Source organism: Emys orbicularis, chromosome 2 (genome assembly GCF_028017835.1).
Source record: "Emys orbicularis isolate rEmyOrb1 chromosome 2, rEmyOrb1.hap1, whole genome shotgun sequence".
In the NCBI taxonomy this organism is placed as follows: domain Eukaryota; kingdom Metazoa; phylum Chordata; order Testudines; family Emydidae; genus Emys; species Emys orbicularis.
In genome coordinates, this window is record NC_088684.1 from 146,290,322 (window position 1) to 146,313,414 (window position 23,093).

Consider the following 23,093-nt stretch of genomic DNA (forward strand, 5'->3'; position numbering starts at 1 on the left):
GCAGTTCCAGAGCATCGCCCGGGCACTCCGTGACACCGCCCCCCTGTGTCGTTAGGTCTCCTGGCCCGTTAGACTGGAGCAGTGAGTGAAGAGCAGGGGGATGAGTTTACCTCTGTACACAGCATTAGTGAGCCCTACGGCCTCCGGTTCTGATGCCACATTTCAAAACGTTATTCTGTGGTCCTGCCTGGAGAGCAGGGACCAGAGCAGACGACCGCTCATGGCCCCTTCCAGGCCTAGGCTTCTAGGAAGAAGGGGGTTAAACATTGGAGACGGGCCAGCAAAGAGCCCCCAAAGACTTGGATGGCTGGAGGAAATGCCTGAGTGCGGGAGACTTGGTCCATCTGATTAATACGTCCAGAACAGGCTAAATGTTGCCTGGATTACAGCACAGGCTGCTAAAGTCACCTAATGGAGCACGGGAGAACAAGAGCCAGCGGCCGGAAGCTGAACCAAATTGAAATTAGAAATAAGGCATATGCACAGAGTCCGGAAGGAGGTGATGGATTCTCCATGGCTTTGGCCAAGGCCCGGGGCCTTTCTGGAAGACGCTTTAGTCATTCCCAACATTTTCCCGGCCTTCACATTTATGAACCGAGGAGTGTGAGATGGCCAGGGGAATGCCAGGGGAGCATGGACTATGGTAACGGGCTTGGCTATAGCCTCTGGCTGGATGGCAGGGGGCTGTGTGGGATGGACGGACAGACAGAGGGCTGTGTGGGATGGACAGACAGACGGGGCTGTGGGGGATGGATAGCGGGGGGCGGTGTGGGATGGACAGACAGACAGAGGGCTGTGGGGAATGGATGGACAGACAGCCTGGGGCACCCCCATCCCATGACTCTTGGGTGCCAGTTATCCAGGCTGGCTGAGACAAAACCGTGTGTCCCTCGCAGATGCTGTTTCACATCCCCCTTAGTGACTAACCAAGGAGACCTCGGGGGGCTGGTTACCCACATCTCCCTCCCCCTGGAGCAGACAGGAGACTGGGCTGGGGGGACTTTGGTCTGATCCAGTCTGGAGGGTCAGATATTCCTGCCCCAGTAAGGTCCTTGGCCCAGCCCCAGCGGTGCCTCCCAGGGCCAAGAACATAAGAATGGGGGTGCATGGACAAAGGTCCATCCAGCCCAGTGTCCTGTCTGCCGACAGTGGCCAATGCCAGGTGCCCCAGAGGGAGTGAACAGAACAGGGAATCATCAAGTGATCTCTCTCCTGCCGTCCATCTCCACCCTCTGACAAACAGAGGCTAGGGACACCATTCCTTACCCATCCTGGCTAATAGCCATTAATGGACTTAACCTCCATGAATTTATCCAGTTCTCTTTTAAACCCTGTTATAGTCCTAGCCTTCACAACCTCCTCAGGCAAGGAGTTCCACAGGTTGACTGTGCGCTGTGTGAAGAAGAACTTCCTTTTATTTGTTTTAAACCTGCTGCCCGTTAATTTCATTTGGTGGCCCCTAGTTCTTATATTATGGGAACAAGTAAATAACTTTTCCTTATTCACTTTCTCCACACCACTCATGATTTTATAGACCTCTATCATATCCCGCCTTAGTCGTCTCTTTGCCAAGCTGAAAAGTCCTAGCCTCTTTAATCTCTCCTCATATGGGACCTGTTCCAAACCCCTAATCATTTTAGTTGCCCTTCTCTGAACTTTTTCTAATGCCAAGCTCCAGATACTGTTCAAATGCTTTATGAACAGGGTCAACAAGATTTAAGTGCAACTTGCTTTAGTTAGAAACCGCCCCTCCATCTGCTCAGTGTCCCCCCTTGTACTGCGGTGCCCGTGACTTGCATCCCCCCATCACCGCTGAAAGCCCATGAGCAGCGCCGCAGAGCTGGGACAAACACTCTTCTGTTGTGTCTTATGTGATGGCTAAATTACTATCACCCCACAGCTGGATGGCAAGTTTTGAGACATCGACCTGTGGGGTGTGTACAGAGGTACCCTGGCCAGTCTCCCCCCATCTCCGGGGCTCGGGACGCTGGATACGGCGTGCCGGGCTGGGGCTGCGGGGGGACCCGGGTTGGTACCGTAAGGACAGGGAAACCAGAGACTACAGCAAAGCAGCCCTCGCTGGAGGGGAGAGATGGGGCTGCCTGGCCCCACCTGAGATCAAGAACTACTAAAACTACACTGTGAGGGGGAGGGGAGCACCCAGGGTTGGCGGGTGGGCATGGATGGTGGCGGCAGGGCACGGGATGGGAGGCGCCCCAGGCTAGCAGGTGGGCATGGGATGGGGGGTATGGGCTGATGAGTGCATGTGAGATGGGTGAGGGGACATCAGGTGGGCACAGGGTGGGCAGCGGGGAGGGGAAGCCCAGGGTAGGATGGGCAAGTGGGGGGCAGTCCCAGAGGGTGGTGAGCTTGGGTCAGGCACGGAGACCCTGGGGAGACAGGCTCATGCCGGGCACGGGGTTGGGGAGAGCACCCTAGGGGCACTGGGGGGAGGGGGGGGGCTCGGGCACGGGCTGGGGGCGCGCCGGGGGACACTGGGGGGGAGCCGTCCCCGCTGGGACGGGACCAAGCCCCGCAGTCTCCGGCAGGAAGCCCCCTCCTCGCCCCGCAGCGAGCCCCGCGGACGGGCCGGGGCGGGGCGGGGCGGCTGGCCCGGCCCGATAGCCTGTCAGGCGATAAAAGGCTCCACTTCCAGCCGGCCGCTCGCTCGCTCTCCTGGCCAGGGCGCACCACACCGGACCGGCCGCGCTCATGGGCAGCCTCGCCGGGGAGCCGGACGCCGCACTGGCCCCGCCGCAGGACGGGCCCCGGAGCGCCAAGGAGCCGGGGGGCGCCGACTGCCGCGCCCTCAAGAGGGCCTGTCAGCACCGGTAAGGAGCAGCGCGGAGCCGGGCGCCCAGAGCCGACGGGGATGGGCCCCTCCGGCGCTGGCTCGGGAACTCGGAGCTAGCGCCCCGGTGCACGCCTGAAGCTCCGCTCACCAGCTCGGGGGCAGCCCGCCAGGGGCGCTTGGCCCCATCCGACTCCTCCGCGGCGCCCCGACTAACCGGGAGCCGTGCGCGGGAGTCCCATGGGGAGGGGGGAAGGCGCTGGAGCCTGGCACCCCCCGGTGCAGAGCGCCCCCCTCCGGGGCTGGCCAGTGACTCCCCAGCAAACCTGCCCCCCCCCCCCAGCATCATTAAAACAAGCCTTAAAAACCAAAGGAGCAGAGCGGGGTGGCACTGCCCCTCCTGCCTGTGCCCTGTGCCCCTCCTGCCTGTGCCCTGTGCCCCTCCTGCCTGTGCCTGGCCTGTCTAGTTGGACTGTCTCTGGTACAGCTGGGCCCTGATCTCAGTTGGTCTCTAGATGCTGCTGTAATGTCCAGGACTCTCAGAGCTGGATCTTGGTAACCAGACCTGAGCACCCAAGGGAGCGTGTGGATTGTGAGCAGTAGCTCTCTGAACACCCTGGCGGGTGCTGCGGTCAGGAGCTGTGTCTGGCTTGGGTGGGCTGGGGGAGGGGGTGAACTCATGCCGGGCACAATGGAAGTCACTATAGTTATTCCTGTTGTGCTGGTGGGGAAACTGAGGCCCCATGAGGGAAAGTGACTGCACGAGGCTATTGGCAGAGCTGGGAATAAAACCCAGGTTACCTGGGCCTTAGGCCACCTGGGCCCCAGGCCAGCACTCTCTCCACTAGGCCATGCTGCCTGCCTTGTTGCTAATGATTTTAACCTCCCTTGGCCCGGGTGTAAGTGATGACACAAGGTGCAGCGTGTGAGCATCCAGCTCGGGCTTCCAGTCAGGACAGCTCAGCGAGAACAAGTCTCTCCATTCTTTAAAGCGCCCATCACTGTGGTATCTAGGCACTGGACCTGCCGTAGTAGCCACTGTATCTAGACTCTCCCCAATCTGTGACCTCTTGAGACCCGTGAATTCCTCTAGCCCCTAGATTGCCAAGGCCTTTAAAGTAGGGTCAGTATCCCTGTTTAATTGATGGGGAAACTGAGGCACAGAGTCACAGGATTTGCCCTAGGTTGGCTGGTGAGTCAATGGCAGAGCTGGGCCTGCCCGCCCCATGTGGCAGGCGTAAGCCTGGGTACAAAGCGTTGCCTCCGAGGGCAGCAAAGAAGGGTTAAAATGCCCCAGCCCCACAATCTGATCTGAGGACAGAGCAGATGCACCTGGTGCAGCTGAGCCTACTGGGCAGAGATCTGGGAGGGGCAGATCTTGGGAGTGGGGGAGGCGGGGGTAGAGGGGCTGGGGGCCATTCCAAGAAGCGGGGTCTGAGCCCAACCCAGCCTCTGGGCCCATGGACAGTTCTGTGACTGTCACCAGGGGGATCCAATCCTTCCCTCCCCAGGATTGAGCTCCCCAAGGGCATCCTGAGACACGGGGCCTGCTCCTGCTTCCGCTGAGTCACTGGGAGCTCTGCCATGGGCATCAGCTGGTGCTGGTGGGTGCTGATCTCTCACAAATTCCCTTGGGCACCCTAGATGCCAAGGCAGCCATTGCCTGAGCCCTCTGGGGCATCTCTGTGGTGCACGCCCCATTTCAAAAGGCGTTTTTCTGCTCTAATAATTTTATTGTCTCACGCTGGCCTCTATCGCCCATCTTAAAGGGCCAGTGCCCATACTGCTGCCTCCTCCAGGCCAGATCTTTCTTCCTTAGGTGCCCAAGAAATCCCCCCCTCCTCCAGGATCAAACACAGACAGCAGAGTGGGGGGGGGGGGGGGGGGAGGAGGAGGGAAGTGAGCAGGCCCAAAGCACCAGAGCAAAAGGAAATGTCCTGAGGGGGCTCTAGAGGGCTCAGACAGATGCCAAAGGGTTCCACGCGCCCGGTAGGGCTTGCCATGGCAGGGTCTGAGGAGCTGTCAGCCTAGCAGCCCCCAAATCAGGGGCACAATGTAGGCCAGTGGCTCACCCATGTGCCTGAGGCATGGGAGACCTGGGTTTCCGTTCCCGACTCTGCTCGGGCTGCCGCTGCTCTGTGCCTCAGTTTCCCCATCTGTAAAATGGGAGTGGGGGTGCTATTCTGACCCACTACAAGATCTGTGATTGAAAAGCACTGCATGATGGAAGTGGGGTGTGCAGAAAAGCAGGGGTTCAGCCTGGTTCTGTGTGTGGGGCACAGTGTTTCCTCCTCATAGTGACAGCACCTCCTCCCTGGACACAGAATTTGCCTGTTCCCCTCTGCCTCCTGACTGCATGGGAGGCTGCCCTCTCTGAGCGCAACCTGGCTTCGCTCCTCTGGGGAGTATGGGGAGGTGGGGGCTGTTTGAAAGAGGGCGATTCTCTGGAGTTTTGCTGAAAGTTTTCTGCCCTCATCTCTACTGACAGCTACATTCTCAGCTAATAAAAAAGGACAGCAAAATCCAACCAGTAATCCTAAATATTTCTCTTCCACAGCTACCTATTGCAGCAAATCTCTGAGGGGGGGAAATGAGGGGTGCAGGGGAATATAGTGAATGAAAGAGGGAAGAGGAACACACACTTGCAGGGCAGCGTAGGGAGGTGTAAGTGGGAGAGGGAATTTGGGGTGGAAACTCCAGCAGTTTTGCCCTGCGCTGGTGAAACGAAGCCTCTGGAGACCTATTTGAACTGTTCTGTCTCCCTTGTGCTGGCCTGCAGCACCGTGTGGGTGAATCCGGCCATTAAAAGATGTATTTAAGAAAATGGTTTAAGGTTGATGCTTCATTTCTTCAAATCCTCCAAAATATCCTGCGGTAACGTTCAGGTTGGGTTTCTCGTTCAGTGTTTGTGTGTGAAACTATCAGTGAAAAACGCTGAGCGCTTCAGTGCAGGGACTGTTCTTCATTGCTAGGTACAGAGCCTAGCCCGGTGGGGTCTCCGTTTCAGTGGCAGCCTCTAGGGCAGGGGTGGGCAAACTACGGCCCCGCGGGCCACATCCGGCCCGCCAGCTGATTTAATCCAGCCCGCCAGCTCCTCCTGGGGAGCAGGGTCTGGGGCTTGCCCCGCTCCAGCTGGGGAGCAGGGTCGGGGGCCACTCCATGCACCGCTGCTCCCAGAAACAACGGCATGTCCCCCCTCCAGCTCCTATGTTTAGGGGCAGCCAGGGGGCTCTGCTTGCTGCCCCATCCACAGGCGCCACCCCTGCAGCTCTTATTGGCCAGGAATTGCGGCCAATGGGAGCTGCCTGTGCACGGGGCAGCACACAGAGCTGCCTGGCCATGCCAGAGCCGGAGTGGGGACATGCCGCTGCTTCTGGGAGCTGCTTGAGGTAAGCGCTGCCCAGAGCCTGCACCCCTGACCCCCTCCCGTGCCCCTGCCCCAGCCTGATCCCCCTCCTGCCCTCTGAACCCCTCAGTCCCAGCCCGGCGTATCCTCCTGCACCCCAAGCCCCTCATCCCCAGCCCCAGCTGAAGCCTTCACCCCCCCTGCACCCCAACCCTCTGCCCCAGCACGGAGCCCCCTCCCACACCTTGAACTCCTCTTTTTTGGCCACACCCCAGATCCCTCACCCCCTCCTGAACCCCAACCCCAATTTTGTGAGCATTCATGGCCCACCATACAATTTCCATATCCAGATGTGGTCCTCGGGCCAAAAAGTTTGCCCACCCCTGCTCTAGGGGCTACAAAGAGTGAGAGGGGCATGGGTTCTTTGCAGGAAACCAGCAGCCAGGCAGGACAGTGGAGGATCATGTTACAGAGCTATGTAATAAAGCTAAGCCATGTGGAATGGCCCAGTCAGCAGGTGGACTAATGAGACCAAATTATCCAAGGCATAAGTGATAACCAGGTCAAAGCAAAGTTATTGGGAGAGATTGCGTTAACGTGGCAAAGAAAAAGCGTGTCCCGCAAAGCATTCAGATGGAAAAGAACTGAATTGCATTTCCTTCCAAACACTTCCCAAGGCCAAAAGACAGACCAGGGAAGGGCTTAGACCAGCTTGATTTGCAATCAATGCAGAGGCAATTGCAATGCAATGCAGAGGTCTCCAGAAGAAGCCAAGTGTTTGTGCTTGCAACAAAAGCAAACATGTTGCAAGTGCATGTTGCTCTCTGTCCATATTGCAAAGAGAGAAAATCAAAATGTGTTAATGATTGTGCAGCTGGCAGCTGGTGCAAAAGCAATGCGAGGTTCTGCAGCACCTTGGCTTGCGATGGAGGAAAGACATGGACAAAGAATGGATTCCAAACCAGTTACTAGAACTGAGTCTCCATATACTAACTCATCAGTGAATGCCTTGTAGAAATAAAAACCTCAGCTAGTTGGTGGGGGGACCTTCCCCAGCGTGTAGCTAATGGGGGATATGTTGGGATGTTTCCAGTACTGCCAATGCAAAACGGACAAAAATCATGACTCCAGCCCTCAGAATCCCGAGATTGTCTTAAAAAATCATGAGATCGTGTGATCTTTTTCTTTGCCTTCTGGCCTTTTAGCTTTTAGAGCGTGCTTGGTTTGCATTCCCCAGCTCTTCTTTGCAGTGGCGAGAGCTGGAAACTTTTTTTTAAATGCAAGTTGAGAGTCTTGTGATTCTGGGATTGGGGGCTTTCAGACAAACACTAAAGACTGTGAGGCTGAATCCTGCATCTTCTATGCCGGTTGGCATGGGGGGTTGGGGTACGTAGGGAATCCTGAGCAGGCTGGGGTCTGTGCCCCTGTGCCAAGGAAATGCTGCTCTGAAGCAGTGTGCAGCCGTTTCATCACCTTGGCTTTGCTGCACGGGCTGCTGTGTGAGGCTGATAAGAGAGTTCAATGAATCACATGTCCCAGCTGTTTACAGAGAGAGCCCTGGAGATTTGGCAAGGCTCTGACGCATGATTGGGGTGCGGGGTGTCTCCCCCTGGCTGGGGGGGTGCTGGGAGTGGGTCACGTGACCTTTGGATTTGTTCTTTTTCCCAGCTTGCGGAGGGTGGCATGGGACCCCGTCCGCAGCAGGAGCCAGGTTGGACGATCCTTGTCGAATGGGGCACTGGCTCGGCACCTCCAAACCCTGCCGCACCATATCCTCAAATGCTATTGAAGCCAATGGGTGCTTCACCACCCTCTGTCCCCTCACCAGCATCTGCGGCCTTGGGTGAGCTGGCTGGGTGGGGATGAGCTTCATGGCAGGATCCTGCCTCCCTGCAATGCCCGTGGCAGCCCCTCATGGCATAGGTGGGTGTCTCGCTGCTCAGGACTGTGAGAAGAGCGACCTCACGCACCCTGTGGTCTCACATGGGCCTCACTGGCTTTCATCGGGCTGCAGGGCCCTGTTTGCTCCTCCGGTCCCAGCGCTGCCCACGGAGAGCCTAGCTCAGCAACCGCGTCACCCCGCTTCTATGCGAGTGTTCATCCTGAGGGGTCCTGGAGCGTGCACCGCCCAGTTCAGCTCTTGTTTGGTGGGCCCCAGGCCAGTATTTGGCCCACTGCGAGTGATGGTTGCACTGCCGTGCCAGGGCCCCTTCTCAGGCCCAGGGAACTGCTGGGTCTCAGTGGCCAGCCCAGGCCTCGGCCTCAGGCAGAGGCTGCTGATGGGGGAGCAGGCGATCACTGGGAATTGTACAGTTTTGTGTCCTCAACCAATGGACTCCACTTTAAAAACAATGAACGTTTGTAACAATGAAATGTTTCCTTTTGTTCTGTCTGTACAGCACCTGGCGCAGTGGGGCCGTGGTGCATAACCAGGGCTTATGGGTGCTACCAGAATATAAACAATGCTAATAAGTGACAGCACGGATAAGCTGCACCTTCCTTCTCCAAAAGCCTCACTGCTTGAGCTCAAGGAGAATCTCTGGGAGCAGTTAACAGTATTGGGCCTATGCCACGTAGGCGAGCAGGTTACCTTCCATTAGATGAAAGGAGATCTGCCTCTTACTTACACATGCCAGTCCTCTGTCAAGCCAGCCATTGAGAGATGAATGCTGCAGGTCCTCTTCTGCACATCCAGAAGGCTCATAGGCAGAGAAGAGGCGAGGTCTGTGCTCTGCATTCCCACAGCTGACACCAGTCTGCCCAGAAAAGCAACAGTGACAATTCGTAGGGTTCTAGGACCAGAATCTGGCCCCTTGCATAACCTAGGCCAGAGAACCTTGCACAAGAAAATAACCGCCAGACTGGGTCAGACCAAGGGTCCATCTAGCCTAGTATCCTGTCTTCTGACAGTGGCCAATGCCAGGTGCCCCAGAGGGAATGAACAAAACAGGGAATCAAGTGATTCAGCCCCTGTTGCCCGGGGAGGGATAGCTCAGTGGTTTGAGCATTGGCCTGCTAAACCTAGCGTTGTGAGTTCAATCCCTGAGGGGGGCTATTTAGGGAACTGTGGTAAAAATCTGTCTGAGGATTGGCCCTGCTTTGAGCAGGGGGTTGGACTAGATGACCTCCTGAGGTCCCTTCCAACCCTGATATTCTATTCCCGGCTTCTGGCAAACAGAGGCTAGGGACACCATCCTGGCTAATAGCCATTGCTGGACCTATCCTCCATGAAATCACACAATGATTCCTGCATCAAACCTATAACTTCTGTCTGAACTAGAGCATATCTTTAGACAGAGACTTCAAGTGATGGAGAATGCACCCAGGCAAGTTGTTAAAAACTTGTGCTTTTTCTAGTCTGAATTAATCTAGCTTCAGCTTCCAGCACTTGAATCTCATTAGGATGTTTTCTGCTAGATTAAAGAGCCATCTGCTATCAGATCTTTTTTCTCATGTAGGCACTTAGAGTGGAATGCAGTGACACTGAAAAGGACGTAGGAGTCCTGGTAGATAATCAGTTGGACTTGCGTTCTTGTTCAGAGGTGCATGACCTTGCATTTGGCTATATTAAAACCAAGGTTGTTCAAAGGAGTCCATTTTATTAGGTGATCCAGAACAGGCTGGTTTCAGAGTGGTAGCCGTGTTAGACTGTATCAGCAAAAAGAACGAGGAGTTCTTGTGGCACCTTAGAGACTAACTAATTTATTTGAGCATAAGCTTTCGTGGGCTAAAACCCACTTCATCAGATGCATGCCTGTATAATCTGTATACAGTCTGTTTAATCTGTCCCCATCATTATTTACTGATCCACCAGTTTGTGTCCTCTGCAAACTTTACAAGCCATGATTGTCTTCTTCCGGAACATTGATAAAGATTTTGAATTGCAGTGGGCCAAGAGCAGATGCCTATGGCATCCCCATTAGACAATTTCCCATTTACAATTACTTTTGAGATCTATCCATAAGCCAGTTTTTAATCTATTTAACATGGGCTGCAGTGGTTCTCTCCGGTGCTAAAATGTTTATATCAGAATGTCAAGTTAAATATCTTACAAAGGTAATCTATCGATACAGTGACCTTTATCAACCAAACCTGTGAACTCGTTTAAAAAATAGAAAAGCCCACAAGACTTATTTCTCATAAAACCATGTTGATTGGCATTAATTGTGTGCCTAATCTTTATTGATTGTATCCCTTAATAAACTTTCCATGATTTTGCCAAGAATTGATGTCTGGCCATAAAAGGCATCAGCAGCACCCACCCTGCCCTCCATGGAGCAGACCTGCTCCTTCGCACTACTCACCAGCTCTCCGTCTGATCCTTTGCCCCTGCAGATCAGAGCCAAATGGGAAGTGAACACCTCCTCCACACTCGGGGGGGGGGAGGGAATCTGCACAGTGAGCAGGAAGCCTCCCCCAACCCCCGTTGTTTTCCATCAATGCCCAGCGCAGCTCGGCTCCTGTTGTGCTGGCGAGGAGGGTGGCGCGAGGGTTCGTGGCTGCCGGATGTGCAACGCTCCTGTGGCAGCAGCCATTGAAAGCTGGGATCTGGCAACAGCTTCCAGATATGCTGCCTTGGTCGCCTCTCGCCCCTGGGCCTGTCCTCATGCAGCTGCCTCTGGGGAGGGGTGTGTCTTCTGAACACCTTGTGGTGCAGGAGGCTCTGATTTAGGGGGCCCCCACCTCCTTTCTCCTCAGAGCAGCCTGATTCTTGCCTCTTCACGCCACCCTGCTCCCCATGAACACGCTGGTTGATTCCCTTCAACTCTGCTGGGAGCCAGAGACTGGGAACAGGGCTGGGAGCTGCTAGGTTTAAGGCACTTCCACTCTCCGCGGCTGGCTGGTGTTTATCACCTCAGGAAATTTTAGTGGGAACGCCTGCCCATGGGCCACCTGGAAATCATTTGGTGCCAGGGTGGCGCTGCTGTGAGGGGCACAGACCCCAGGGCTGCCTCATCTCCCTCTGCTGGGGTCAGGGCGGGAGCTGAGCCCCTCCCCCAGAGGCAGCACACTGGCTAGGGGCTCAGCACATTTGCTTTCATTGCACCTCCTCGTGGATGTCGGGTCCCTGGACCGTCCCCCTGTCCCGGGGCACTGACGCTGGGTTTTCGAAGGGACTGAAGAGTGAAGGCTGCACCTGCCATCCGAAGTCCATTAGATGTTTTGGAAATCTCACGCCTCAATAACAAGGCCCAGCTCTTATTGCCAGCAGCAGCAGCATTCCCACCCTACAGATGGGGAAACTGAGGCACGGGGCAGTGACAGGATTTGCCCAAGGTCACCCAACAGGCCCGTGGCAGAGCCAAGAATAATATCTAGGTCTCCTGAGCCCCAGTCTAGTGCTGTACCCGCTAGGCTAAACTGCCCAGCCCTCCTGCCAGGTGCAGGGCGGGCTCCAGCCCTGGGGTTAGGTGGCCCCTCTGTGGTGAGTTTGACCCTTGATGTCTCTGCCGGACTCATTCAGTCGCTCCTCCCCAGATGATAGCTTTGGAGTGTTGCACCCTGCTGGGGTTCCCGCCCGGACACCAGCATTCCCCAAAGGGGCTGTGCTCCCCCTCCACAGTGCCAGTCCTGGCTCCCCCCGGCTGGTGGCTCCCTTGGCCAGCTCTTGTTCCTTCCCAAGAGCAGAGCCTGTCTGTGCTGTAGGAGCTGTGGGAAGGGCTGGCTGCTCACTAGGCTAGGGGAGCCCATGGCAGCCAACCTGTGTGCACAGGGTGGGTCTGAGTGGGGCATGGCCGTGTTACCAGCGTGGCCAGGGCCCCAGCATCCTGGCAGGCCGTGGGCAGGTGGGTGCAGAGAGGAGACTGTCTGTCTCTGTCAGTCACCAGCAGCTAAATCCCCCTGGGCTGGAGGTGAGGGAAGGACAAATGCAGGTCCCAGCTAATGTCCCTGTGATGGCAAACCCAGGGCTAGCCTGCCTGGAGCAGCGCTGGCGTGACCGGGCACTCACCAGCATTCCCCTTCAAAGCCTCGGCCCAGCTCCCCTCCAGAGATACAGCCCAGCGGGACGGGTGGCGGGCAGGGGGCAGGAACGTCTCTTTAGCGGTGGCTAACTGTGGTTCTCCCAGGGGCTGCTTGAACAAAGGGGGGGTGAGCTGGAGGGAGTGCCAGGTGGGGGGTGTTGGTATTAAAGGGGGGCAGTGCCAACTGGAGAGCGAGAGCCCTGGGGAAGCAGGGCTGCCCCCCATTCACCCTCTGCTGTCATTTTCCTTCCAGGATCTTTGTGAACCGCAGCCTGGCTCTGGAGAAGATCAGGTGCTTCGGTTTCGATATGGACTATACGCTGGCGAGTGAGTTCTGGGCCGGGAGGAGGGATGGGGTTCCTATAGGGCAGGACTTACCTCTGGCCTGGCCTGTGAGGAGCTGGGTGGCACCATGGGATCCAGTCGATGGGCCCAGGAAGAATTCTGGGTAGGCACCAAGCTAACCTGCCTGGTCCGTGGTTTGGTCTGTGAGGTTCTGGCCTGTATCTGGGATCCCAACAGTTTGGCCTGGTGGCTTTGCCACTGGTTTGGGAGTTCTGCTGGCTTCCCCCAGTTTGATCCTCACTTCCCAGTTTGGTCCGGGGCCCAGGACTGTCTGTGGTGGCTGCCTGCTGAGCCCCCCGTCTTGTTCCCAGAAATCCGGAGTAACCCTACCCTCGGCCCCGGCGCAGCTCTGGATTCACACCAGGTTCTGGCCATCGGCTTGGATGGGAGCAAGGGCTAGACCCTAGTTAGTTCTAAGGCTGCCTCTCGCATATACCGGCTAGCTGGCCCCATATGGGCCATGCCCCAGTGGGGATGGGGCGCGAGTGCCAGGGGCTCCCCACATTCCAAAGGCAGGTTCCATTTGCCTGCCCCAGCGGGGCTCATGCTGGTTACGCTGTCTGCAGCATACCAGTGCCAGTGGGTGAACTGGGATCCCTGCTGTAACCCCCTGCCCCTCCCCCTGGGTGTCGCTACAGCCTGGGGTCTTTGGGGGAGGCAGCCCTGGGCCCTATTTCCTTGTTTTGGGGAGAGGGTTCCCCGCGCCAGCTGCTGGAGCTCTGGCTTGTGCTCCTCTTCTCCCCCCCCCTTCCCGCCCGCAGTATACAAGTCCCCAGATTACGAGGAGTTGGCCTTCGAGCTGCTGCTGGACTGGCTGGTCTCCATTGGGTACCCCCACGAGATCCTGAAGTACCAGTATGACCCGACCTTCCCCACCAGGTGAGCGCTGCCCCCCACAGCCGCTCTGGGCTGTCCCCTAGCGAGCCCCACTGACGGCTTGGGGGGGGGGGGCAGTGACGCTTTAAAGTGCCCCTCCTTCCCCAGTGCACCAGGCTCGTGGTGTCTGAACACCCCCAGTTCAAAGGGGTTTGGTTTACACCACTTAGTGGCTATTTGCCCCCTTGGATCTGAGAGTCAAGACGGGCTCCCTGGGTATCGTCCGCTGGAGTGAATGGCCAGGGGCTGCGTTGCTCAGCGCCCGGGAGCTCCAGTCCGGGGGCGGGGGGGGGTTCCCTTGTTCGTCATGGGGAGGGGGAGATGGGGGAACCTCCATTGTTCCCAGGGGGCTTGGGCCCTGTCCGTTGCCACCCTGCCTTGTCACTTACCCCCATGCCAAGCAGGGGCCTGTTGCTGCCATTCCAAGTTGGCACCCCCATGCCCAGGTATAAACACAAGGCACAGGACACGATGGGTTGGGCCCTGGAGGCCCAATTGGTCCCAGGTGTAAACCCAGTGACACTAGTGGGGTGACACCAATGCGGACAGAAGACGCCGTTTTGGTGGTGCCGTTCAGCCAAGGGCCTGAGTGGTTTCCTGAGGCCTGTGGAGTCAGTCAAGCCACCAGGTGACGAGGGATGGGCAAGGGGGGGCTGGCATTGCCCCCTCCCCCCCCAGGTCACAGCGCTTCAGAACCCAAGGCCCTGCCACTCAGACGCTGCCACGCCAGCGGAGCCCACCACCCTGCTTTGGACGCAGCTCCGCTGCTGGGACTCAATTCCCCTGCGTGGAGGGTCGGCGGGCTGGCGCCGGGAGGTTAGAGCAGCTCCTAGAGCTGGTTGCTCTCTGAACGGGGCTTCCCCCGCCCCCGGACACTCTCCTCTCCCCCCTGCAGGGGCTTGGTGTTTGATGCTCAGTATGGGAACCTGCTGAAGGTTGACTCCCATGGGAACCTGCTGGTCTGCGCCCACGGCTTCCGCTTCCTCAGTGGGTAGGTGCCTTCGCTGCTCCTCTTGCCAGCCCAGCAGGCTGGCTGGTGCAGGCACAGCCCTGGGGTGGGGCGGGAGCCCCGGGAGACTCTGGCGCAACCCCCCACCGTCAGGGGCCGGCGGAGCTCTTCCCGTGCTGAGTCCATGGGCTCCCGAGTGCAGATACGTGGCAGTGTTTCCCTCCTGTGTCTCCCTATCCCATCGGGACCCTGGGCTCCTCTGACCTCCTCACTCCCCTTGAGTCCAGTGGAAGCCAGCAGACTGGGCCCTGATCCTGCTGAGGGCTGAGTGCCTGCTGGGCATAGTGACCTGTGGGGTGGCGAGGGCATTCGGCCCCTTGGCACTGCCAGTGCAGCCTCAGGCTCTGCGTATCCTCCACTGCCACCCACCAACTCCCTCCCCACGACCCCTGAACTGTCCAGAGGTGTCTGCCTTGCAATGGCCCCTATTAGATTTCCTCCTATTGTGGACACTTGATCCCAGGGCTGAATCGTCCTGATACGCTGGGCCAGGCCCCTGCTGGATAAGAGCTATTCCTGGCCAGGCTCCTAAGGCAGCTGCTCGGTCCTGCCACCCGCTCTGCCCGCGGGTGCTGAGGGATTAGCGTGCATGCCCTGCACTTAAGGGAAGGCTGGGGGGCAGGGGAGGGCAATGAGGGACGACCCAGCACTCAGCTACATGTCTAGGAGCTGGAGTGAGACCAGGGGCACTGTCAAGACAGCAGCATTTGGCCTCCTCTCCCCTCCCAGGAGCCACATGATGGAGGCTGCTGGGCACAGACAGACCTTTGGGTTCTCGGGCTCTCTTGCTTCCAGCCTGCACTGCCCAGTGTCTGCTGTGGGTACCTGGCCTGGCTACACAGCGGGGCCCTACGAGTGCCAGGAATCAGCCCTGCCCAGGGAGGGGGCTGGGAACCAAATGCACCTGTTGCCCCCGGGTGGTTTGTTCGCTCCTTGCCCTTGTCTCCGTCGCTCCTGCGTCAGAGGGGGTGGGGGACAGCAGGGCGGGTGGCATTGAGGTGGACATGGAGGACCCTGGAGCTGGCTCCCTGGTTTGGTGCTTTGGGGGAGAGGAGAAAGGGCCTTGCAGGGGTCAGTCTCCAAGTTGCCCTTGAGTCACAGAGTGGGGCTTGCCCCTGAGTCTGGCACTGACCATGCTGGAAAGGTCTGACTCAGGTACTGTGGGCCGCAATGGATCACGTCCCTGACAATCCCGCCTGCTCTGACCTCTCCGGAGATGCTAGGCCCACCCCCATGTCGTTCCCCTTGCAGGGCAACTGGAGGGGGACCCTGCTATACAAAACCTAGTGAAGGTATTTCCTCATCACCGTGGCCTCTGAACACCCCACAGTCTTTAATGCATTTATCCTCACCCAGCCCTGGGAGGCAGGGCAGGGCTGTTCTCCCCATTGGACAGAGGGAAAGCTGAGGCACAGAGCACCGAAGTGACTTTGCCTTGTCTCCCAGGCCAGCCCCTAACCAGTGGTCCATCCTTGTGCTCCTGGGATTGCTGCCAGTGCTCTGATCCTGGGCATAATGAAGCCTGCACATTGCTCCCGGGAGGTAGTGGGGAAGCCAGGTTGGGGCGGAGGGATGTCTCCAGGCTGCTGTCATGGTTCTAAATAAAGCGCAACAACACCAGCCTGCTGCTGGCCCAGCACTTCATCTTCTTTATAAACACGGCGTTGTTCAGCGTCCCGGGGTTGCGCCTCCCCCGCAGCCCGGCACTCATCCCTGGAGGAGCTGTCCCTCAACCGCAAGGGGAGGTGGGACAGGCTGAGGCTACTCGCCAAGGGGCAAATTCACCCCAGTGCTGAGGCTGGCACTGGGGGCACATCAGGGCATAGGGCTCGCCCCAGTCCACCCTTGCTCCCCTGCCCCAGAACACTTCTTGCACTGGAGAGGGGAGATCTGAGGGGCCTGGCTCTGCCCTGCCCTTGGTCACAGCTTTGAGCAGGGGGTTGGACTAGATACCTCCTGAGGTCCCTTCCAACCCTGATATTCTTTGCCTGTCGCCTGGCATGGCCATCTCTGCTTCCGCGGGGAGATGGCTGTGCCATCAGCTCCCTTGTGGCTGCATTGGGAAGCACTGGGGCAGATTGGGGGAGAGCCGCATGCTCCCAGATGGGGGGCTGTGCCCCACAAGGAGCTGTCTCTGCCCAGGCACGGGGCCTGGGGCGGTGCAGCAGCTGGGCACAATGGGACCAGCACTTCCATTGCTTGCCAGGCAGGGGATACTTTTAGCCATCGTGTTTTCTTTCCAACCAGACGCTGGGCCGGGGCGATTGTTACCTTCCATCCCCACGGCCTGAGTGACGGGGCAGCTGTGAGCACAGCTGAGCCACCGGCTTTGGGGGTAGTGGAAACATGCAGGAGATTTAGGGAAACATGTAGGAATGTGGTGTATATCCCCCCCCTTCTCCCCCGGGCGCTCCGGGGAGACATTCCAGGAAGGGCATGGGGAAGGTCATCCCCTTCCTGGAAAGGGAGGAAGCCTCATGCTGAGGGACTCAGGTTGTGCTGGGTTTATCTGGAAAACTCCCGAGGTTTGGGCAGTGCAGCTTGGGACAAAAGGCCCAGCCAGGGAGCATCATCTCAGGGGCCTGTCTGAGCCCGGCCGGCCAGCCATGGGGCTAGATCTCTGGATGGGGGCAGAAGTGCTGGTCCCCCATGGGGCAGGGAGCAGGTCGAGAATCAGACCAGATGCAAGTAGGATTCAGGGGGGTGGGGTCCTTTGGTGGGAAAGTGGCCAGCAAATGCCCTGTATTGTAGCATATAAATAAGTGCAGCCCTGCGTGCCCTCGCTGATCATCCTGGGGCATCCTGTCAGCTGGTGGGGGGCATAGTGTCAGTGTCAATGGGGTGGGGGGTGGGTGCTGTCAGCATTGATTAGGGTGCAGGGGGGTGTCCCATTCTCATCCTTTATAGCAGGGGTGCGCAAACTTTTTGGCCCGAGGGCCACACCTGGGTATGGAAATTGTATGGCGGGACATGAATGCTCACGAAGTTGGGGTTCAGGAGGGGGAGGGGGTGAGGGCTCTGGGGTGGGGCCAGAAAAGAGGAGTTCAGGGTGCAGTCTGGGGCTCTGGGCTCGGGCAGAGGGTTGGAGTGTGTGGAGGGGGTGAGGGCTTCAGCTGGAGGTGCAGGTTCTGCCGTGGGGCTGAGGGGTTTAGGGTGGAGGAGGGGGATCAGGGCTGGGGCAGGGACACAGGAGGGGGTCAGGGGTGCAGGCTCTGGGCGGCGCTTACCTCAAGCAGCTTCCGGAAGCAGCAGCATGTCCCCCTCCGGCTCTGGCATGGCCAGGCAGCTCTGCGTGCAGCCCCGTGCACAGGTGCTGCCCCTGCAGCTCCCATTTGCCACAGTTCCTGGCCAATGGGAGCTGCGGGGACGGTTCCTGCAGACGGGGCAGCACGTGGAGCCTCCTGGCTGCCCCTAAACGTAGGAGCCATAGGGGGGACATGCGCTGCTTCCGGGAGCCGCAGTGCATGGAGTGGCCCCAGACCCTGCTCCCCAACAGGAGCTCCAGGGCTGGGTTAAATCGGCTAGTGAGCCGGATGTGGCCTGCGGGCCATAGTTTGCCCACCCCTGATTTATAACATAGTTTTTGTTCTCTTTGCCGTGCAGCAGCAGCCAATCAGTGCTCTTGGCCTGTGACCGCTGGGCTCCTTGTGGGGAGCTGGGTGGGCATTGCAGGCTGGCCGGCTCCGTGCTGTGGATGCTGCTGGGATGTCGCACGGGGCCGTGCAGACAAGCGCGTGGCTTAGGGGGCTGCAGCTGGCTCTTCGTGGTGCTCTGTGTGTGCAGAACACACCTGCTCCAGCCACCCGGGAGCTGGCCTATGCAGGGGCAGGAGGCCTGGCTTAGGGTGCCAGCTTGTGGTAACACTGGGTATTGCAGGCTGGAAGCTAGAGAGAACCCCAGGGTCGTCTGTGTCCAGCAGCCTCTGTGGGAAAATCCCTGTAGGATTGATCACAGCTGAGCTCTGCCTCTGCTCTACAGCATCTGCCCTCTCTGGCAGCTCCGCCCTGGCCCTCACTCAGCCAGTGCCCCCCGGTCCCTCACACGGGTTTGTCTCCCCCTCCAGGGCTGAGATCTGGAATTATTACCCCAACAAGTTCATTCAGCGGGACGATATGAAGCGATTTCACATTCTCAACACGCTCTTCAACCTCACAGGTACGCAGGGCTACGGCCTCCCCCCATGTGCAGGGGGCAGCTCTGCTGTAAAATTCATCCCCCATTTCCCCTGGGGCCCCCCTCACTCACCAGGATCCCCGCCTCTCTCTGGTACCTGTCTGCCGTCCAGTATCTGAGCATCTCACCCGAATGCGTTTACCACCCCCGATTGTGCCAGGGCCATGCAGGTGACAGCTGGGATAGGAGGCCCAGAGAGGCTAAGTGACTAGCCCAGGGGGGTCTGTGGCAGAGCAGGGCTTGAACCCATGTCCTAGGCTAGTGGTTGGGCCGCAACCACAGCTCCCCTCTCCCAGAGCCTGCTGTCTGAGCCAGCTGCCTTGCTGACCTGCCCTCCCTTTCCCTTGGCAGAGACCTATCTCTACGCCTGCCTGGTGGATTTCTTTACCAACTGCTCCAGATACGTCAAGTGAGAGCCCCTGCCTCGCGGCACGCTGAGGATTTGAGGAGTGTGTGTGGGGGGGGCATCCTGCTGATCCCTGCGCTCAGCAGCCCGACTGGGTCCTGCCATCTTCGCAGCAGGCTGGGAAAGGTCCAGACGCTCTGCCAAAGCCTGGCTGGGTTTGGCTCTGAGTGGAGCTTTCCTTGGGACTTGGGAGGGGGTCCCCGGGGCCAGGGAGGCTGGCAGGTTTGGGAGGTTCAACATCCCTGCTGATTGCCAGAGCGAGAGCCCTGTGGCCTGGCAGTAGCAGATGCCAGATGGCCAGTGGGCAAGCTGTCACGCCACCCTGCTTCCCCCCTGCCCGATAGGCAGCCCAATCTTCTCCCACTGAGACTCCGGCCCGCCTGGCTGCCTGTGTCTGAGACAAGCCCCCCAAACTCCCAACCCCCGGGGCTGCTGTGGGAAGTCCATGGCTGCTCTGCGGCCTGGCAGGGGCACACACCAGCCCTGGGTTTCCCTTTGCTGGGTGTGGTGGGGAAGAAGCATTTTGCAGTCTGGGGGGCCTGGGGCAGCAATTCCCCCCTTCCCTGGGGTGTCTAGGAGTGCCTTGGCTGCCATCCCAGCTGCACCTCCCCCTGCCCCACTCAAAGTCCCCCAGCCCAGTGCCCCTCTCCTTTCCCCACTGACCATTTTCTCTCCTCGCTTTCCCAGCTGTGACACGGGCTACAAACACGGCAACCTCTTCATGTCATTCCGCAGCATCTTCCAGGACGTGCGCGAGGCCATGGACCACGTGCATCTCTCGGTTGGTCGCTGCCTGGGAACCCCTCGTGGGCTGGGAGGCCTGGTCTGCATTGGGAAGCTTGCACTGGAATCCGTTTAAAACCCCAGTGTAAATCCACCATAACCGGTTCCAAGCAGGCTTAGCCAATGTAACATGGCAAGTTACTGCCGTGGGCTACACCTGCTTGCTCCCGTCTGTAGCTGGGGTGTGTGTGGGTGACATGAGATTTGATCTTGGTGACACCAGGCCATGGTCTCCACTCCAGACAGTGCCCCAGGCAGCGTGGGGCTTGCCGGTGTTTGTGCAGAGGATGCTGGAGCCCACCTGAGGGTGGGGGCTCCCGATTGGCTCTTTGAGCCAAGTTAGAGGCACTGCGTGCCCGCATGGGAGGCTGATGCCCAGCCCAGGAAAGCTGGCAGCTCAGCTGTGTGATCCCACCCCTAATGGACAGGTTGGGCCACGGGATGCACAGACCCCCCCGCCCCCCCAGGACACTCTGCTCCCTGTGCAGATGGGACCGGTTCAAGGGGGCTCCCAGTAGCTTTGCCAGGGGAGGTGATTCCCTGATGGGACCGGCTCAGCCACGGGGAGATGCCTGTCTGGCTCACCTGGCCGGGCTGCTCCTCTGGCCCGTGGGCTCCAGCTGTGGGTTTGGGCATAGCCCGGTTCAGCCCGTTGCCCTGCACCGTGTGTCCTGAGTGGCAAGTGTGGAGTCCCGGCCCCAAATGAGCAAGGTGAGTTACCGCATCGGAACCAGGGCTTTATTTGTGGCAGTCCGGAGCCCCGGCCCCGCTTTCATTACAAACGAAGCACTGACTGGAAGGGACTAGCTGGGGGATCAGATGCTGGCTGGGAGCCCAGTGAGGGGGCTCCGGGTGCTGTCCTCTCTCCCGTGAAGTTGTGCTCCTCCTGAGGGCGTGGGCCTACACTGTACAATGGGGGCTGGTTCTGTCCTGCAGCATGGGGCACTGGGGCGCGGAGGGAGGGGCTAACACTCCCTGGGCCTCAGCGCCTGTGCTGCGACACAGCATGTGATGGGCTGTGATGTGGCCCGGCCAGGCGTGGCTCCAAGGCACTGGCATCTGGGTGCTGCTGTGGGGGCACCGGGGTGTGTGTGTGAGGGGGACACGAAGTTGGAGTTGGGGCCTCGGTCCGTTTCCTGGCACAAGAAGAGTCCCCCACGCCACATGGGCAAGGGAAGGGGGCAAGTGCCCCACGGGGGGCAGATGGCAGCAATTGTGACCCGCTCCCTCTCCCCGCGCTTGCCCAGGGCTGCCTGAAGGAGAAGACGCTGGAGAACTTGGAGAAGTTTGTGGTGAAAGACGTGAGTGTTGCATCCCCCACTTGGAATGGCTGCGCTCTCTCTCCCCCCTCCCCCCAACGGGCCTAGAGGGGCATCACACCCATGCCCTGCAGGGTCAACACGGCCCCCATGCATCCTTCCTGGGCATCCCCTCCCCTGGGCTCTATGGCCAGCATGGTTCCCAAGCCTGTCCTGCTCCCCCAGCCCCCTGGGACCAGACTGGCTCCCTCCTTTCCCGCACTGAGATCTCTCTCAGGCTCCCTTCCGAGAGAGAGGGAGAGAGAGAGTTGAGCAAAACCATCCCCCTACTGTGTGAGGGGGGGCACCCCTGGCCGACAACACCCCTCCCCACCCAACTGCCCTTCCCAGGTTACTGCATTACCCAGTGGTGAGCCAGCCGGGCCAGGAACCCTGCTCCCCGAGCTCTGTGGACGCAGGCCTCGTCTGCCGGAACTCCCCCAGCTAGTGCTGGTCGTAGGCCCCAGCCCCAGCGGGGCACCATTGCCCCCTTGCCCGCTCCTGCAAAGCCAGCCCCTTGCATGGATCTTGTTCTGCGCAGCCCCGTGTGCCCCTGCTGCTGAGCCGCATGAAGGAAGCGGGGAAGGTTTTCCTGGCCACTAACAGCGATTACAACTACACAGATGTGAGTACCCAGCCCTCCCCCGGGGCCCCCGGCAGCTGGTGTGGCCTGTGCTCTCAGCCTGAGCCAAAGGCGTTTGCCCCAGCCTCCCTGCCCCACCTGTGGGTCTGCAGCACTCTCTGCTGGTGGGGGGCACCTTGAGCACCCAAGCTGAAATACATGCACGGGGCGGGGGGAGAGCGCCTGACAAAGGTGGTTCCCCTGGGGGTGTGTTGGGGGGGGGGGGGGCGTCGTCGTCTCCCTTGTCAGACAGCATCAGGGCTCGCCTGCAACAAACAGAAAGGGGATGGGGCCCTGTGGTTGTCTCTGGGTCGCTAGCTCCCAGCCCATGTGGCCCGGTTTCACCATGGGGGCTGCTCTGGGGCTTGGCCTGGCCCGAATTAAGAGCCACGCTGCTTTGAAAATCAGAAAGTGACTCCCAGCAGCCACGCCTGTCTCTGAGTCAGAGTGGAAGGGACAGCCAGACCCTCTGTATAGCGCAGACCCGTCTCCAAGCCAGTGACCAGCATTAGCCCAAAGCGTTTCAGGAGAGCCAGCTGTGGAGAGCCACCGGCAGAGAACAGGAGGGACCGAGGGTCCCTGAGTGCGAGATGCTCCGTGATCCCAGCAAAGGACCTGCACCCCATGCTGTGCAGGACAGAGCTAGACTCAAGGCCTGGGGGCAGTAAGTGAGGTGTATCCAGGGCCCCCTGTGTGGGGCTAATGCCAGGCTGGGCAGCCTTTGTGTGATCACAGCACTTGCTGCGCGGCTCCCCACTCCCTTGGGAGATCCCGGGCCCCCGTCAGCCAGCCCGGCTTTCAGTGCATGCATTCTGAGTGCCGTTCATCCGCTGCCCCTAAGCAGAGCGTCTTGTGCCAGCGCAGCTGATGCCAACTCCACGCTTGTGTCTTTGGCAGGCGATAATGACATACCTGTTCACCTTGGACCTGGGAGACAAGGTGAGTCTGGACGAACCCCAAGGGGGAACTGTGGGGGAGGGGTGATGGCTCCTGGGCTGTGGCTCTCGAGGTGGACTGGGAGATCTGGCCATCACCGTGGTATCTGACCGCTGCTCCTGGACACTGGTTGCAAGGCTGGGATTGGCTGCAGGAAAACCGAGTGCTAGCGATGTGGGGTGGGAAGTCTGTCTCTGACCTAGTGGGCCCAGACCTGGGAGCAGCCTGAGCTGCGACTTTGAAGGGTGCATCCGCCGGGCCCCTGACCTGGTGTCCCCCTGCAGGTCCAGCGCCCATGGCGCTCCTACTTTGACCTGATTGTCGTGGACACACGCAAGCCACTCTTCTTCGCCGAGGGGACCGTCCTGCGGCAGGTCAACACGGTAGGGCCCCCACTGCAGTGACTTCCCCGGAAAGCCAGACAGGGCCTGCTGGCAGTGCAAGACTGGAGCAGAGCATGGGTCTGGTTACCCCACAATCCTGGTTCTGCTGTTCCAGAGGCAAAGAGACCGCCCTACCGAGCGCTGTGGGAAGTGGGCGGCACT

At 59.1% G+C, this 23,093-nt stretch overlaps 1 protein-coding gene across 1 annotated transcript in view; it reads left to right on the forward strand.

The window, feature by feature from the left end:
* Positions 1-2,712: 2,712 nt before the first annotated feature.
* Positions 2,713-23,093, forward strand: part of LOC135873572 (cytosolic purine 5'-nucleotidase-like) — a 30,644-nt gene continuing 10,263 nt past the window's right edge. Inside the window, exons 1-11 of the mRNA XM_065398184.1 lie at positions 2,713-2,831; positions 12,354-12,427; positions 13,207-13,324; positions 14,217-14,312; positions 18,394-18,485; positions 18,855-18,912; positions 19,597-19,690; positions 20,940-20,993; positions 21,532-21,615; positions 22,510-22,551; positions 22,833-22,931. Coding sequence (XP_065254256.1) covers positions 2,713-2,831; positions 12,354-12,427; positions 13,207-13,324; positions 14,217-14,312; positions 18,394-18,485; positions 18,855-18,912; positions 19,597-19,690; positions 20,940-20,993; positions 21,532-21,615; positions 22,510-22,551; positions 22,833-22,931 — 930 coding nt within the window. The remainder of the gene's footprint in view (positions 2,832-12,353; positions 12,428-13,206; positions 13,325-14,216; positions 14,313-18,393; positions 18,486-18,854; positions 18,913-19,596; positions 19,691-20,939; positions 20,994-21,531; positions 21,616-22,509; positions 22,552-22,832; positions 22,932-23,093) is intronic.